Here is a 19,054-nt window from a genome sequence, read left to right on the forward strand (position 1 = left end):
AACAGATTAGCCATTTGATCTTTGCCCTTATTTTAGTTGTTTTCTCCTCCAGCTTCCTGGGATGGATGACATGTGGATCATCCCTCCTGCCTCCCTCCCCCCCCCCCCCGTCACATGTCTCACACCTCGGCATACCTCGCTACTTTCCTCATGTCCCCCTTTCTCCCGCGATCAGTGTCGGTGGCATCCCCCCTCCCCTGTTTATGTAACAGCTCCATTATGGGCAGAGACCAAGAATTGCCCCTCCAATGCGTCGATAAGCCCTCATTCAAAGAGATTGAATTATATGGAGATAAACGGTGTCCTTGAGCATGGGTGCAGATAACAGATTGGAGTGACACAGCTGACTCTCTTTGTTTTGTTAATTAAAGATGACCTCATCGCTAAAAATGGACGCTGTGCACCTCCTTGTCACGAGCCCAGCCATCAGCAGATTGCAGATTGCAGGCAGGGGGCCAAGGGCTTTCTTCATTCCCTTTTCCTCTTTGCTTCCTTTCCCATTTCACTCACACGCAGTTATTCTCTCTCTCTCTCTCTCTCTCTCTCTCTCTCTCTCTCTCTCTCTCTCTTCGACTTTCCTGATGTCATTTTTTCCCCCTCCTCATACGCTCGATAACCACTGACACTCCCTCGGTGTCCCTTAAGTAAATACAGACACTTAATGTGCGTCCACGGAACCTCTAACTCACATTAATGGATCTGTGCTCGTATTGTAATTGAGACAAGACAAGGATGCTTTCCCTCAGTGCCTTCCTTTCCGTTTATCACTTTGTGCAGAGGGGTGTTATGGTGATGTCGACTTGATCTTTGTGGAATTTGGTGCAGGCTACAATTGGCTCAAAGTGCATTTAAGCATTGCATCGGGATGAATTGGTCTCACTCGCGATCCAAGACACCACAATCACTTTTAAGTGGTAGAATGAAATATTTGCTCATTTTTGAATTGGGTCTACAGAGCAGAACGAAGGACGCTGCCTCGATTTATTCAAAGCCATTCAATGCGGAGACTCGTTTTGTTACAGTGTGCTCCTGTCAGTTTTTTGTATTAATGCGAATAATACAGGGAGAGACTAAGGAGCCCCAACATAAATAGGGATTTTGCTTAGCCTTTTCCTCACCGTCAAAACCCACCGTGAGAATTGGCCTTAAACGCTGTGTCTACTGGAAGCTGCACCTGTAACCATACAACTTGGGTTACAGTGTATTACCATGGTTGTATTTTACTTAAGCTTAATAACACAGGATGACCACAACACCTGTACTTATACAGGGAGTTAGCTGACACGAGTGGTCTCAGCGTAGAAGAAAAGTATTAATCGTTCACCCCACACAACTCTTAGCAACGTCTGTACCACAGAGCAGAGAGGCCATCTGAGCCTTGTGGTACCTCAGGTGGAAGATGGCAGCGCACATGGACCAGTCAATACAGTGCAGCATCAGAGGAAGACACAAACCAACAGCCTGTCAACACCCAGAGGTCTATTCTTAGTGCCAAGGACAGAGCCAGGGGGAGAGCCACAGTAAAAAGGAGCTGGGGGCAGTAAAAAAAAAAACAGACCACACACACACAGGTCACATCAAAATGGTCGACATGGACCCAGGGGGGCATTAGTCTGTGACGAACCACCACACCTGACCTCCTTTTCTTGTTATGCACGGCATTTTGTTATGGAGGGGGAGCCCCCTGTCGAACTGGAAGTCACTCCCAGTGCGCCTTAAAGTTCTGAAGAGACACCCCGGAATATCCAGCACCAAGAATCTGAATGAATAAAAAGGTCTGTCATAATAAAAATGGCCACCCATCACCCCGAATAAGCACTTAATGATTTAATATTGATCGACAATTGTGAGATTTTTGATACCAATACTGAAACTTTAAAAATATTTGTTTTTTTACTCGTTATTTCACATAATTTTCTTGGGAATGATTTCAAATCAATATTATAAAACATTTAACATTTCATACAATATTTAATTAAACAGTTATTATGGATGAACCACATTTTTTTTAATAGCAAAAGTAAGATGGGGCGATGGAATGTGCAGAATTTGGTAAATACTTCCATTCAATGAGGACACAAGTCTTGTCCTCATCATGTCATCTTCTGCTCATCTTCTGCTCACAATATCATTAGTCCACAGAGAGATGTAAAGCTGTGTATGATTGACAGGTGGACAGTGAAATCAAACTCTTCATTTGTCCAAGGGGATGATGGAATCATTAAAAATAAAATGAGCCATTATATCTGCTTTATTTCTTTTCTTCAGACCCATATGTTACTTCTTATATCACATCTTATCTTTGATTAGAACGTGGCCTGGTACGAAAACTCAATTATTGTTAGCTGGAAGGAAGTTGATTAATTTCAGATAACTGAAAGGCTCTGAAGTAATATTCTTATAACTCTTGTTGGATGTGTCCCTCTGAGCTGTCCATTGTATTTCTTACTGCTCAAAATCAACCTGCAAGCTCATCAGTCAATAAATTCAGGAAATGTTTTTTAAGTAGTTTGTTTAGTGAATAACTTTGAGATACAGTGTTGTTATCGCTGGGTTTATGCAATAAGGTTCTTGGGGCAGTGAACCCAATGACCACCTCTGGTCCTGACTTCAGCAATCACTCATTGGACTCATAATATCTTGACATTCATGGTCCCCAGAGGACCAACAACCCTTTCCTTCAAACATTGCTTCATGCTGATTAACAAATGTAAAAAGGCTTACACTAAACAAAAGCAGTTAATATGATAAACCTTACAACAATCAGCATGTTAGCATTTTGATTGTGAGCATGTCTTGCAGTGGCATATGAAGAGTCTATGATATGATACCTTGGAGTAACAGAATCAGAGAACGAGTAGACAGCTGACTTGTTGTGTTGTTATGCTGATGATATGTTGTTGTTCCTCTTAATTAAGTGGAATGAGTTGTTCTAATTGAGAATCTCAAAAAGTGTTTAATTTGTTCAGTTTGTACTACAGTAAAAAACATGGCAGTCTCTGCAGAGAGGACCCATCTCAATGCAAATATATATATAAGTATTTCAATATTAAGGACCCATTCTAGGGTAAAAAAAACAACAGTAAGTCACTACAGTCAGTACACAGTTAAAACATCACTAGTCTTTTATCTTCAACTTTTGCCAATAGATCCCTTTCACCTAGATCTTACAAACTGGCCCTTTAAATATATATATAACCTGCATAAAAAGCAAGCAATATACATTTTATTTCTCCACAGCATACTTTTGTTTGGAAATATTAGGCAAGGCCTTCACCGGGTCAAGCTCCTCATGTGAAAAAGAAGACCCTGGTTATTCAGTGTGTATCAGAGAGTAACACAAAGACCGACACAAGAAATCTCCCGTACCTGATAGAGAGGGCTTGTTCCTCGAGAACTGCAACAGTGCAAGGACGGCTCAGGTTTAGGTTATGTGCATTAAGGGCAAAACAGATGCTGCATCAAAGTGAGCATGAGTAATTCCATCCCAATCTATTTTAGCTTTCTGCCTCAAACAATGCAAAAGACAAAAAAACTTCATGAATAAGTGATGCATCTTTCTGCCAGCACGGTGCCTCAGGAGGCTTGTCCAAAGGGATGTCCCTCTAGCTGATTAGAAAAACTTGGACAATCAGGTGCAACTCAACTCGCTTTGAAAAGTCTGTTTCCCACAACGCTTTGTTCCTATACCTCTAAATACTGTATATGCCGTAGAGTTTCCTGCCTTAAGTGGCATGTGACATTAAGTTGCATGTGCGTACCTGTGTAACGTCTCCTGTGTTTGTGTGTGAGGAAGAGAGGGCGAGAGAGAGAGGAAGGGAGGAAGGTGACGTCTGTGTGCAGGCTCAGCGTGGGGAGTGGAGGGTTAGAGTGCTGACAGTTTAACAGAGGAGGCCCCTCGCAGGTTTGGCAGCCCACAGGAAATATAAAGCTTGTGATTTGTTTGTTAATATAAAGCCTGTGTTTTGTTTGCTAAAAAAAAGGGTCCACTGTGCAACTGCCTGGACCGATGGTAGGTCGGAAGAGAAAGGGAGACACAGTAAAACAGAAGGCGAGCGAGGGGCGTCTGAGGACAAACAGTAACACAATTTGAGAGGGAGACTGAAAGATAAACAGAGAGAAACTCTCAACATGTCAGACTCAAAACGGAGACCATACTGTCGAGCATATGGCGGTACACCCACTTGATCACTCACACGTGAACAGGAAAACTGTTCACTATTAATTACCCAGACATACTATGAAACATTTTTAATTATATGAAAACTGCCTGGAAATAGGCATCTACTCAAAGGCGGCATTGCAAAACAAGATATTTAGAATTTAATAAGGAAAAATGTAACTCTGTGGGTTGTTTTTTTAACCCTAAGTCACATTTATTTATACAAAACCGACCTCTGGGCTGAGGAAGTGAATAAACAGTGATTTACTGCAGTGATTTTGTTCTTCTGCCACTTTCCCTTAAATTTGCTCTTTGGAGGAAAAGCCCTAATGTGTGAACCCACTGACCTTGACGATTTACACGTACACTCGCCCTCTCACTCTTGTCCGCTCTCTCTCTCTCACACACACACACACACACAGACACACACGCAGCTCACAGCTAATGGCTGAGGCAATTACACTGTGCCTGAATTCAGTAGTGTAATTGAAATGATATGTCAAGGGTATCGGTGTAACGAGTCTGGCTTCCAGCATCAGACAAAATGCCGCTGTGTCACCATGCACACGCCCGCCTCGACATGTGTTGTGCTTGTTTATGTCTGCTTGCATGTAAGTGGGCATATACGCATTCACTGTGCGTAAGTCGAAACGTTGCATCAACTTAACGTATACAGTCAGTTGTGTATTGTGTATGCATATATAATCCCGCTGTTTTGTTTCAGTTGTTTATACTGTTTCACTTTTCAACGAGCAGTTTGTCCAATGGACGGCACTCTCCTTGAATTCTGAAGTTCTGTTTGGTTTTGTGACTTGCCAGTTTTTTTTTCTATGTTTTAAAAGGGGTTTTCCTTGTCTCCTCCGAATTTGGGTCATTCTGGGTCAGGCGCTGTGGCTGTTGCAGGCCAGCGGAGCCCTTTGAGACACTGTATATGATGTCGGTCTGTGCAAATAAACGCAACTTGACTTGTTTGCAACTACATCATAGTTAAGTGCGGCCTGTGTGTGTGTGTGTTTGCGTCTCGTTGTGTTCCGATGGTTTACTATCATTTGTTTTCCCCCTTTCCTTAAAGAAAGGTCACCTGGCATTTACCAGTGCCATGTAAGCTGGAGAACACGCAAAATGGCTTTTACCGTAATAGAATTTCAGGGTCCTTAATTTTTGCCAGCTGTGTGCTGTTTTGGCATTGACAGAAATGTTGACAGACCACAGGCCTACTCATGAGGAACCCCTCGGGAAGGGATAGAGCCGTAAATGCTGCTTCTGGGTGGGTTTTTATATCTTACTCTACACTTAATGGGATCGATTTTGTTTATTATTACCGAACGCTAAATTGGACGCGTAGAGGCAGAAGATGATTGAGAATCCTCCGAATACACGCGAGCCAACATGTGTGCCAGTGGCTTGTAAAAACACTTCCCGTTTCGCAGTTGAGTCCTGCAATCATTTTGTCATGCTTTTGCTTTTCACTCTGCTCATTCATCCTTTCGGTCCTTCAGTTGAATTAGCGTTCGCGTTTGCCACAGACCCAGTCCACAGTGCTTTAGCATATTGCTGCTGATTCATAAATTATCGTTATGCAGCAAGTGTCGCTGGAATTTCTTCTTTCTCTCTCTCTCTCTCTCTCTCTCTCTCTCTCTCTCTCTCTCTCTCTCTCTCTCTCTCTCTCTCTCTCTCTCTCTCTCTCTCTCTCTCTCTCTCTCTCTCTCTCTCTCTCTCTCTCTCTCTCTCTCCTCTCTCTCTCTCCCTTGATTAGCAGCGATACAGAGTGAGACCACCGCTTAAAGCCAAGTTTCAAAAGATTAACACTTTGTTTTAGCTCAGTTTCGGAGCATGGATTTGGGACGTGCCGTCTGGATTTTGCAGAATCTGCCTTCCAGTTTGACCACTTCTGAGTAACAAAAAACAAACAAAAAGAAGATAAATCGCTTTCGTTTCGTTTGTTTGCGCAGCGTTGTTGTAGTTACACCACCAACAAGGAGCCTGTGCTGTTTGTTTTCTTATGTAGGAACAAGCTATAACTTCAGTAGCCTCACCTGGTATTTGATGCCCCTCCTAGACCCTTAGAGAAATAGGGAGGGCCAGTGACATGACCTTTTGTTGCCCTCTGCTTACATTCAAGTTACTTATGCTGCATTTTGAATAGAAACCGCTGCTATTTATTTGCTACTTGTGCACTGCAAATTTGAGCTCCTGACATCTCCTAGGATTCCTTATAAAACTGTCCTGTGTTTTACGACGTTAGTTAAGAGTGTTCTTGATTTTAATGATTTATAATGATTTGCCTCTTGCGTGCTAACGTTTACACCTAGTAAAGGCCAATGTTACCCCCCTTTACTGTCTCTGCACGATAGTACACTGTGTACCCCGGCTAAACCTGCATGCTGGTCTAATATTGATGTAATTGCATAACAGTGTATGGCTTTCAGATGTTTCTGTTTAAAAAGCTGTTTGACCCATGGAATGTGTGGGTAAAGTTTGCTAGGTAAGGGTATATGACTTTTAAAAGAACTTAAACACATACTGTGTTCTCCTGCTGAGTCCTTAAATTGATAATTATACAGTAAGCCTCTCTAGAGCCACTAAAGACCAGACCAAAGACATTTGTCTTTTGTTTAGTCTTCCAGCTGGATCAAACTAACTCAAACACTTCCCTACGCTGTCAGTTATACAGCAGTGGTCTATTCACACTGTAGAAAAAGTAATGTCCAATTATAACACATTGCCTCGTGTCACCAAGCTAAAGCTAATGCTCGTGCCTCTCTATTAGTGCGTGGGAGACATAACATACATTTATTTAACCCTGTTGCTACACATGGATATCGTCAAGTCAAGCGTTGGTTCTGGACCCAAACTTTTAAAGAGCAATGTTGCAAATTATCTACAGTATAAACACTATAATCAACACATTAGATAATTACATCTTTAGTGTTTTGATTGTAAATTTGAACTATTTTTGACTTTTTCTTTTGATTTATGAACATGGGGTTTGTTTTAGAAAGAGGCAAATAAAGAGTCTGCAGCTGAAGTAATTATTCTCTCCTCTTTGTCACATGTACCCTCGTAAATTATGGTGAGAGTCAAATAAACCGAAAACTCTGGTCACAACAGACAACATCTTGGGTCGAAGTCGACAGCTGAAGTTGGTTTGCCTTAATTCAAAACAAATGTATACGCTTATCCAACACCTTGGTCATGATTTCCTTTCTTTCCAGCGCTACTTTCCAGACATGCCTCTTTCACGTAATCCTTGTCTTAGTCACTTATTATCCCTTAATGTAATGCAAAGCTCGGAAACAGGTCCTGTAAAGTTCTGCCATGAATGAAGGGAAGGAGGTCATCTGTCATCTGATGTGAGCCCATTTAAATACTATTTCACTTTGAGCTAGCTGTGCACACAACAGCAGCAGAAGGTTGTATAGCAGCAGCTTTTTAAAAAATATATATAATCTCATCCTCTCTCCTGACCTTTTGTTGTTCTTTTGCCCTTTTTTTTTGTTGTTGTTTTTTGTTTTTTTATCCAAAGCCTGCCAGGAGATCTGCCTGTTTCTCAATGTGTGCGTTTGTTTGTCTACGTTTTCAATGCGGCTATAAAACATTTAACAAAAAACCCACCCAGCACTGAACAGCATCCAAACTATCCGTCAGAGAGCTCACTATTCTATACAAAGCGTGAGGCAGATTTATGAGTTATATCCTGTTGCGTTTTTGCAAGTCAGTATTATATTATAATCACATATTATACATTGGTTCACCCCTGCTTCAACACTCCCAGGTGATCGCTCCTGCAGTCACACATCAGATTTGATTCGGCGATGTGGTCATTCCGCACCCTGACCACATCCAAATTGATAAAACTTCAGAGAAGTTCCGATCCTTCTTTTCCTTTCCGGCCTCATTTCCTCTTTGTCTCTCGACTTTTCTATTTTTTCCTCTTTTCTTCCCCCCTTCACCATTTTGGTCCATGCTGTATTTAGAACTGTCTCTTACTTTTAGCCTTTGAGAAGTAGCAGGAATCTGGCGTTTGGTGGGCATTCCTCTCGTGGTTGCTCGCAATAAAAGGTCGGGGAATAGCCTTGAAAGGCGTAGTGAACGCAGGCCGAATCAGGTCAATGGTCAATCTTTAATGGATCATTACTAATAATTTCTTCAAAAGACTAAGTGGTCTGCCATGCATGATTTATTGTTCCACAAAATCTAAGTATGTCAATATGTTGAATAAACTAATTGCAAGAAAAATATGAGAATGGAACACCTCAGAATTGCTCATGGTTTTTGGTATTAGGAGCCTCAAGACAAATCTAATACCTGAGTGCATGTCTCGATCTTTCATCTTTAATTCAGCACCTTTACATTATTTCCTTTCGAATGTGGCCTTTTTAAGTACGTTTCCTTGCACATAAAAGTCTATTATAACTTAAAGAATCAATTATTATTATGTTTTCTTTGCAAAGGCAACTCACTTAAAGGGATAGTTCACCGAAAAATGAAAATGCACTCATTATCTACTCATCACTATGCCGATGGAGGGGTGGGTGAAGTGTTGGAGACCACAAAACACAGTTTATTTTACGTTTGAAGAATCTGCGACTGTTTACTTCATTGGATTGTATTGGATTTGGCTGAACCGCTATTTACCCCTGAAACTCCCAAAGTGTTCTGTGGACTCAGTTCAGTTCACCCACCCCTCCATCGACATAGTGGTGAGTAGATAATGTGGGAATTTTCATTTATTGGTGAACTATCCCCTTAAGTAATTGTAGAATTATCTTTCTTCCAGAGAAGTCCTTAAAATGTAAATGTGTATAATGTAGAAGTAAATTAAAAGCAAATGTGGTTTTCTTCGCAGATGATTGATCCCTCAATGTTGGTAAAGCCCCAAAACAGCATTAAGTTTATATATATGTTTTATCCCCCTAACATGTATATTTTTGGTCATCAAATTATCACCAAAAAGACTGAATTGTCACAACGAGGACAGAAGTTATTCATTACGGAGCTACGCATCAGCTGTATGATTTATTCTGATCATCAAAACCTCATCTTTCTTTTCCCTGATCACATCCAAAACCATAAAAAAGCTGAACAGCTGTCCTCTTTTTTCCATTCCTCTCTCAATGTTTTTCACCCCTTTTTCTCCTCTTTTCTTCCCTCCTTCACCACTTTGGTCCATGCTGTATTTAGAACTGTCCCTTTTCTACTTTTAGCCTTTGTGGAGTGGCAGGAATCCATCATTTGTCGGGCATTCCTCTCATAGTTGCTCGCAATAAAGTGTGGAGGAATAGCCTTGAAAGGCGTAGAGAACGCAGGCCGAATCGGGTCACGGGTTCATCTTTAATAGATCGTCAGTGGTCTGCCACGCATGAATTAGTGTTCCACCAAATGTTTCTGTGTCAACAGACTTAGCCCACTAAATAAAGAATTAAAAAATGAAACACTAATTGCAAAACAAATAAGAGAATGGAGAGAGCTAGCATTTAAAAAAGGGAAAAAGAAGCAGTAGATATACAGTTTTCAGTTTAATGTCACTGTTTCAGGAGCCTCCAGACAAATCAAATACACAAGTGCATGACAATAAAATCTGATGGGAAACACTGGGTCCAGTATCATCTTCAAAATAAATCTGCCCCTTCACCCGTAATCCAGCTCATGTACAGTATTTGATTTATCATGAGGCCTATTTATTCTTCAAGGGTTAATTATTGTCACGCAGTTCAAGCCCATGAGGATCAAATGGCAAAATAAGATTCCTCATCCCGATATGCCGGCAAGCAGAGTATCCATACCATGCTTGGAAACTGGCTGATGGAGAGTTTACTGAAAGGAGCCACACAGTTGTTTCGATGCTGCAGATGAAATTGTGTGCACACAGAGTGCAGGGCAGTAAGACCAGTTTCACATTCTGAGTTCAGTGTGTGGTTCATTTTGAGCTACGAAAAACAAATTGGTGAAGGTTAGGGGAGAAAAAAATGTGGTTTTGGTCAAATATTGAAAAAGTAAATATGCCCTGTCCTGTGATTTAATCAGCACTTACTTTTACAACATTTAACCAATACCACAATCCGTCCCTAATCTTAACCAAGAGCTTTAAGTGGCCTAAATGTAACCAAGGAAATATTACTCATCTGTCACAAAAGAAATATGTTGTCATTAAATGTTTTACTGGCACATTAATAAAAGAATATCCTCTTCCATAAAAACAGCATCATGTTTTTTTCCCAAAATGCTGTGCTTATAAATATCATGTCTATGAGATACAATGTTGCATATAGGCTGTTTAAAGTATCTATATACAATCGTGAGTTAAACAGCTGAAAGTCTTCCTTATCACTCCTGTTAGTTGCAAACACAAAGCAGATGGTACCAGTTCTTTAAAATGATAAAAACTAATGTCAGAAAGAATGTAAATCAAACATTTAAAAGGCAACGATATAAATTGTAGTAATAAGTCAGTTCCATAAGTAATGATGATAAAAACAACCAAGTGTTTAAATCCCAGACATTGTAATAGGTCTATTACTGAAGTTTGAGTTTATACTAAAACATTGTTAATGTGTTGAAAAAAGACTTTAGTTAAAACCTCTGGCTTCCTTCCTGACGATGAATGCTGACAACTTATTTTGCAGACCTAAGCAGATTCAAAGTCCAAACATGAGATTCGTGTTGAAGAAGGTAAAACCTTAGAAAGAGCACTACGATGGTGCAGGAATGTGTTTGGGGGGGGGGAAACCTCGTATACACACAGAGGTCTTTCTGTGAAAAGGTCAAATTATTCATTTGTGTTTCTTTTTCCTTTTCTGCAACCTTTTCTTACCATCCCTGTGTGCCCGACCAGCCAGGCTCATTCCCTGTGTTTATAAGTTGGCCCGTGTATCATAAGCTAAAACTAAGCTGCCCTTTAGCTCGTGTAGAAATAGTTGGAAATCCAACCGTTTGAGAGCTTTTAAACTATTTTGACAGCTCCCTCTTTTTTTTCCATCACCCCCATGAGCACTGGAAACTGGCGGAATGTATCTGTGTGTCTAAATGAACAAGTGTGCCTCGCTCGCCTTTTCCCGTAAGCTTACATGAAAGATATTTCACAACTTGTGAAGTAGTGTTTTGTGAGACACGGGGGTGCTTGTAGTGAGATATCACGTTAACAGAACCATGGGCCCATTAAGGAAGTAATGGTTCTGTAATGTAGTGTGTATTGGTTGATGCCAGCAAAAAGCCATATTTAATTTAGCCCTGGTCTTTGTGGTACTGAAAATCATTCCCACCTGACGGGGTAAGGCTCACAATACCAGAGTCACAATCATTGATTAGAAAAAAAAATGCTTTCCAAAATGTTGAAATTCATTCATGATGAAGCTTGTGTCGGGAACCATTGTTGTCCTGTGTTGAAACATGTGGTGGAACCAAAACATGTGGCATTGTTTTGGTTTTGCTAAGAACAATAGATGAAAGATATTGTTGGAAGATAAGTTTGCCTATTCTGGCAAAAAGTAAGATGAATGTTGACAATGAATTTCCAACGTGGCATTTTTGTGTGATTTTCTTTCTTTTGTCATTTCACCATTTCTTTCCAATTTCATCTGTACCAGGTGAAGTCCTGAGCTTGATGGACGACCTGTTCTCCGGTCTGGGTTCGGCCTGTGTCGTTGCTGGGAAGAGAAGTGGAGACCATCCTCACTCTGTGCTATATTCAGTGGTCTTCAAGTGCCTGGAGCCCGACAGTCTCTACAAGTAAGTCCGCTGATGCCCTTGCAAAGTTTTTATGAGTCAAATCGATAGCTGATCTATTGTGGGCTTCCTTATTTCTGCACAATATGAATAAAGATGAGGCATAGACTTTGTAATGTTTCCTGGAGACAGGAGAGCTTTCATGCCAATGCTTGTTGGCTGGACATTATGTACCCATCAGGTCTGATCACAACTAAAGACTATATGTACTTCCATTTATCTGAGTACCTTCCCATGGGTCATCAGCCAAATAACAAATTATGACTATGTAGGTTTTTCATCCATGGTATAGCATTTTGAAACCTCTTGTCACAATCTTACAAACGCCTGTTTGTTATGCTTGTTTATGTATGATGATGTAGATATGAAATATTATAAATACCTTTTATTATTTATTTATATGTTGGCACCTGTAACAATATATTCTGTCCCTGTGGTTTATGCATTATACGTGAATAATAGGCCTCAGTAATGTACATGCTGGTTTGAGTTGAGGCGTTATGGATTTCTCGCGCAGTAAACTGGAAAACCCGGAGTCGGTTTGTCGGGTGTTGGGCAGGGAGCTTCCTAAATGTGTCATCAGTGGCCGTACCAGTGATGGTCAAGCTCATCAAACCCTAAAAGTGCACAATCCTGTGCAAGCCTTTACAAAGTGTTTAGACGGACATTTCACACTACAATCTTGGAATTGAGGCAGACATATTGAAGTAAAGGTGATTGGTAAAAGCAGACAGGACCCAGATGTTGTTGTGGCTGTCGCTGGACACATGAAACACGCCGTGTTCTCGCTGTGTTAGCAGGTTTGTTTTAAGGGGCTTATGTTTAGAATGATCTTGCTATTTGATGACCTTGGTTTGTTATGGGAACCTCCATGTTGTCCCATATAAAATGAGGAGTCATGGTTTAAAGCAATGAGAGAAAGAGTCATATGTTTTTACATCTATGTTCAGGTATACATTTGATGTACCAGACAAAGTTAGATTGTCGAGTCAAATTGCCACAGGTCTTTATTTTAACGTGTTAGCAAAAGCATGTCGAACCCTTACAGAGGAGGAATACAGGTGGGAGAAGAAGAACGTTTTTATTCATGCATAATATAAAAAATGTTTGCTGATTTTATATTTACACATAAGGAAGGAAAGAGGGCTATAAAAAACAAAGACAGAAAAAAGGATGGGGTTTGCATGTTAACATCAATTTAGTTAAAAATCCTGACCCTGTGTTTCCTGAAGGCTTCGATGTCGGATGAAGAACAGTGGGAGAATAACTATTTGCCTAATCTGTAGAATTCAGGCTCCCACCAACAACAACCTGCAACAAGAACCTCATCTCAAATTTTGTAGCGGCGTTATCTTTGTTTAGGCATTCTCCACAGTGTTGTTTTCGCTGATAAGGGCCGTACTTACGTCGGAATTACGTATGAGGGCACATCTGTTTGAAACCAACTCCGCTTGTCTTATTCAAGGACCTGATAAGACTTCTACTGGTATTGGCTTTACACTTGATCATGAAAAAGGCAGTCTGTCATGGCCCAACGTTCCTGCTGGAAAGGAATACTGTTGTCATTGCTATCAAAAAAACGACCTTGACCTTTGACCGTAAATTAATCATCTGGACATACCCTCCCAAGAAATATTCCCACATTGGGGTGAAAACATTATCCTGCCACTGGCAACGTCTGCATGCAGGGTAACAAATGACCAGAGCTGCAGGAATGCCAGTTGTGACATATCTTGTTACAGCACTGGAATGATTTGTTGGTGCATCTTTGGGATTAAAGTCCTGATGTCCACCCACACATGTTTTCACTGGTATCGCTTGATTAGAGGCCTTTGCAGGGACTTTTGTTCCACTTGTTACTATTTACTCTGTTATAGCTCAATACCTATAGGTGCATTACTCCACCCTGCTTCAACCTTAGCCCAGGTTTGATTTTAAAATATCTGTGCGACTGTGCAGGGCCTCGAACTGTAGAAAGACAGCTGTAATGAGGTTACAACATAGGCAGAGTGACACAAATTGGCCAAGAAAAGGAAGTGGGCCTTAACTGACCCCCGTGACTTGGACAAGATGTCACTTCCCCTGACTGAGTGCTGGGAGCATCCTCTGATGCATCACCTTCCGTCCACTGACGGCTCACAGCTTGACTTTGGTTTGAGGAAATTAAGGTAGATATGAAAGTGAGGCTTTTTTATACAAATGCTACGTCGTAGATCCATAGTAGCTCGAAACTTGAAAGTAAGTGGCTCCTATCCAGTCTTGTATGCCAAAAAAACTGGGTAAATCAATTGTCTTGTCACCGAGGATTATCAACTGTCTTTCAAAAGGTGATATAAAAGCGAGCCCTGGGAGTATAAATCACACAAAAAAATTATTTAATATCCCCAGTTTGCTCTGACATTACTTTTCCCCTCCACAAAGAGTCGATAAAACCTATGAACCTTTCTATACGTGCCTATCCACCTATCTGAGAAATGGGTGCACCATGGAAACAAACTGTGCAGGTGTATATGAATATTTCACTTGTGCCTCCTATCACCTGAATGTTATTCAGTAGCTTTATATTAATAAAGAAGGGATATCATGTCAAGTGGTTCACCGTATATAATGATAACACTGACTATGTGAAATGCCATTTAAAGGACTGCTGAAATCATCGTACTGTTGATTTTCCGTATAATCAAAATGATCTCCAATTTAAGACTAAATTACTTTTTAGATGGGGCGCTGATCTATTACTTTGCACTTTGGATTCTTGCTGATCTGCAAGTGGGACTGTTCCGTGCTAAGCAAATATTTCCTGATTTACAACGAATGGCAAGGCGAATTAATCTGCTGCACCAGTGTGATGCCTCTCAGATAGATAGCTCTCAAAGTCATCAGAAACTTCGAGCTGCCACAAATTCTTCAGGCCGGAACATTTCGATGTGGCTTTGAACGATTTGTGGACTGGCTCGACTGATGTATGTCCAAATGCTGATGTCATGGAAAAGGCATCCCCCTGCTGCCCTGGCTTCTCTCAGCATGCCAGAAATACTGCCCCTAATTGATCCTCTCTCACTCTCACTTTCTCTTATTCCTCCTCTCTGGCTCTCGCTCGGTCTGTCTCCGAGCTTTCTGTCTTGTCATCTCTCGTTCGGCCGTCCTCTGTCTCATTAAATTAGAGGACAATGGTTACTTTAATGGCAGCATTGTTAATTTACGCAAACATTAATCTGCCATTTGTCCGCTTCGGCGTCTGCTGAGCTTTCAAAACGGTGGCACGCGCACGGACCCCGGGCGGCTGGCTCCCAAGGGATCCACGTCCAGCCTGCAGGCAGCCTTGAGTGGTAGACACAGCCGAGTTATAGGCAAGAAAGGAAGATAGGAGAATACAGACAAAAGAAATAGTGTGTGTTTGTGCGTGTGTGTGTGTGTTCATGTGTGTTGCCAGTTCTGATACTTAATGTTTTGACATTCTTGTGGCAGACCAGACCGTCGCTTGTTCCTTTCTTCTCCCAGGCGATCGTTATCATCACTGAGTTCAGACATCACACTCCATCATACGACCCCCATAACTGCCACTATCTTTGTCCATGAATGAGACCGGTAACAGGGTGACTGACTGAATGAGCATGATTAAAAAATATGTAATATTTCTGACACATTTTCTGTAAAATGCCAGATCGCTTCACATGATAAGAATCTTACTCTATCTTTGTAACCAAACAAATATTTAGACCACCACAGCTCGGTCTCTGAAGAGTCTTAACCTCTTTGCACAAACAGTTTTATTACTGTACATAACAATCTTGTAATTGCTGGAGGGGCTGTGAAAGGGGAAACAGAACCTGTCATTGATGCCAACCATTTAAAAACAACTGAAAACAGCAGTTAAATGCTGGCAAGCTCACATCCTGGGTCCTAAAAAAAACACCCTTTTACAAATTGCCTTGATAAAACTCCCGCCTCATCATCCCCACTGCTCCCCCTCCCGTCTCTCCCACCTCATTGTATCCATCCGCACGTTATGTGGCCACATAATTTAAACAGTGACTGCTACATGCCGGCATTGTTTTGCTGGGCAGAGGAGCCAGCGAGGCCCGTGTGTCTTTTGTGAGGTTCTTGGGGAATACCACATCCACCCTGCTGAATAACAAGACCAGACAAACTATGTGAGCAATGTGCAAACAGGTCATGTTACAAACAAAACATGCTTTTGACGGCTTTGGGACAGCTCTCCAAAGACATAACTCTAAAAACAAAAACATAAAAAGAAATGCAAATGGATTTAGGAAGAAAAGCAACTTTCGTACAAACAACGACACACTAATGTCTTTATTTTCATTTATTTATAAAAGTATTTAGCAGTGGAATGCCATCTGCGTTGTTCATTCTGTCTCGCTGTGTTTTGTGGTTTCCTTTTTGTCATGCTGTTGTTTTTACAGTGGTAACTCTGTGGAAATACTGCTCCGAGCTTACAGTTTGTGATAACTAGTCACATACATTTCTCAATGCTTGATTCATTCTTTTCAAAGCTTCATCTGCAGGAAGAAACAATGTGGAATAAAGAATTTTTCTTTCGTTTCTTTTGTTTTTATTTCCCAGAAAATCCTTACTCAGAAAACAACCTTATTTAACAAACACCTTTAATTCATAAGTAATAAGTGAAAATGGTTTGGGCAGACAATCAACAATGTTCGGCTACTGTGAAGAAACCCCTGTATATTAGATCAAACACGTTTTAACACTTTTTATAAATGACTGCACATTCTGTTTTTCTGATGAGACCAACATCGATTCTGAAAATGCTTGAGCTCACTGGTTTACATTTATAAATTAAATTTAAGTGACCTGGTGTTGCGTCCTAGCCAGCGCACAGTGTGATGCAGACATCAATCAAGCACAGTCTGTACACGTTGAATTCTGCGGGCCCATTGCTTCATATCATGTCGCTTCTGTAACAGAAGCCAAAATGTAATATCAACTGTTAGTCATTTTTGGGGAGATTTTGTGTTGGAATATTTCTTGGCTATGTACAGTAGCTCCTTGTCGTTTCCACTGGCTTCCTGGAAACTGCTCAGAGCGATGAGCTTAGGATTTGTTTGGACGGTTGTGGTATTTTTTATTTTCGGCAGGACAAGGTGTTTCCTAGCCAAAAGTTTCATATTTAATGTATGGACAGTGATATCCATCCTCTCACTGAACTCTTCACCAAAAGAGCGAACTATATCAAACTTGTGCCTGAGAACTGCTTTCAGACATTTACCTCTGTGTCTGTTGATGAGTTAGCTTACGCTACACGATTTGCTCTCTTGTGATCTGAAGCCTTGCTGTCTTGTGTGTTATACTACACAACTTATTTGAGACAAGGAGTCACACACGACCCAATCTTTCACCAAAGATAAACCCCTGACTGGCATGTCTGGTCTACTCTGATTGGCTATAGTTGTTACAGATTTTTTAGCCTGCTAGAAATCTAGTCAGAGGAGGCAAGTCAGTGAGCCTCTTGAATCGCGTCTTTCTAGAGTTTACACGACTGCAGATCCGACACAGACTTGGCTTTGATCTGGGGCTGTCGTGCAGTGTGAACCAGGCATTACCCACTTACTCTAACCTCATCACGTAACCAAAGTATTCTTATTCACACAAATTATTTTGACTTGTCATTGTCTGAAAAGCTCTGACGTCACAGTTTGATAACATTAGCTTTGTTCCATTCAATGCAACAGTGAGCCAGTAACTAAAAGGAATGGAGCCAACTTTTATCTCATCTTTCATACCTGTGCTTTACGTAAACACAAATACATATACAACTGGATGTAGATTGAAATGGTAAGCAATGTCAAACTCAATATAGGAGATTCCGCTAAGAGGTGTTTAAATCATGGGAACCAATAGAGGCAGCTCCAGTAGCCTTGTCTTTGATGTGGTTTCTGTGGTAACTGCTGCGGCTACAAGTTGAAAGTTCAGTGGCAAATAACTGTGCGCGGATATGAGTATGACAGGATATTGATGGTTTAGTCTGTGCCACATCCAATCCTCCTTTTAGATTCGGTATGACCAGTTCCTCAGAGTACTTTTTCAGAAGTACACAGATTGGCATTTTCAAAAGGACACGTAAAGGTCATTGTTTTGTTGTTTGTCTCCAGTCCAAGCTGTGTGGCCCTAAAATCCTCAAGTGTCATTACACTTCCTCATTGTGTCTCGTCTCCCAATGTGGTGTCTTGAACTGTTCCCATGTGGTATCTTATCGGAGTCCTGAGTGGTCTTAAAGTCTGTCATGGAACACATGAAATTCTGATGCTTGACATTTTCAGAGAGAGGATCTTTGTCCTTTAAGAGTTCTTGGAGTCAAGCCAGATGCACCTTTACACTTCTCTCCTCTGCCGGGGCAGTACTGGCTGTACTGGCTCATTTTCAGATATAATTAAATCCCTCAACCCCTGGATCCGTGTTCACAAGACACTTTATAAAAAATTAATAAATGAAAAGTATGTGATGTCAGGACATGGCCGTATACTGTTTATTTTCATTTTACAACATTCTCACCTTGCAAGAACACGGTGTCCTCCAGCTTGTTATCCATCAAACCCAATAAAATTGTGAATTTATTTGTTGCCCAATAGCCTGAGATACATGAGTTACCAAACCACAGACATCTGAAAGTTATGTATGAATATGTCCTATGGCTCTGTTGGTTTAGTGAGACCTTTATCTTTATACTTTGTGGTAAATGTCATATTTAAATTTTTTTGTGGAATATGGTAATGATATGTTTTCTGACTGAGAATAGTGGGTTATTAGGGCCCGAGCACTGACAGACAGTGAGGTCCTATTGAAATTGTAAGGATTATTATTAGGCCATTATCATTATTAATTATTTTTTTTCTTAATTTAATTTAAGTCAATTTTTTAAATTTCTTTAACTCAATTTTTAGCTTTAATTTAACTCAAATATTTAAATAAATTTAACTAGATTTATTAAATTTATTTAACTCAATTTCTAACTTTAATTTTAACTTGATTTTCTAAATGAATACCTTCTATGGTAAAGGATTTTATTTTCAGCTCCTATTTCTAACACCCCTTCATCCAGGTGTTCCTCCATCAAGGAAACTGAGAAATTTAATGTACTCTTCTAATCTATTCGTACCACTTGATACAGTGTCTTTGCTATTTTTTCTT

The 19,054-nt window shown here is 40.6% G+C and overlaps 1 protein-coding gene across 1 annotated transcript in view; it reads left to right on the plus strand.

Moving 5' to 3' along the window:
• LOC133012294 (astrotactin-2-like) overlaps positions 1–19,054 on the plus strand; it is a 243,249-nt gene that overhangs the window by 219,796 nt on the left and 4,399 nt on the right. The window contains exon 20 of the mRNA XM_061080275.1: positions 11,749–11,890. Within this exon, the coding sequence (XP_060936258.1) occupies positions 11,749–11,890 (142 nt within the window). The remainder of the gene's footprint in view (positions 1–11,748; positions 11,891–19,054) is intronic.

This window comes from Limanda limanda, chromosome 1, assembly GCF_963576545.1.
Source record: "Limanda limanda chromosome 1, fLimLim1.1, whole genome shotgun sequence".
NCBI lineage: Eukaryota > Metazoa > Chordata > Actinopteri > Pleuronectiformes > Pleuronectidae > Limanda > Limanda limanda.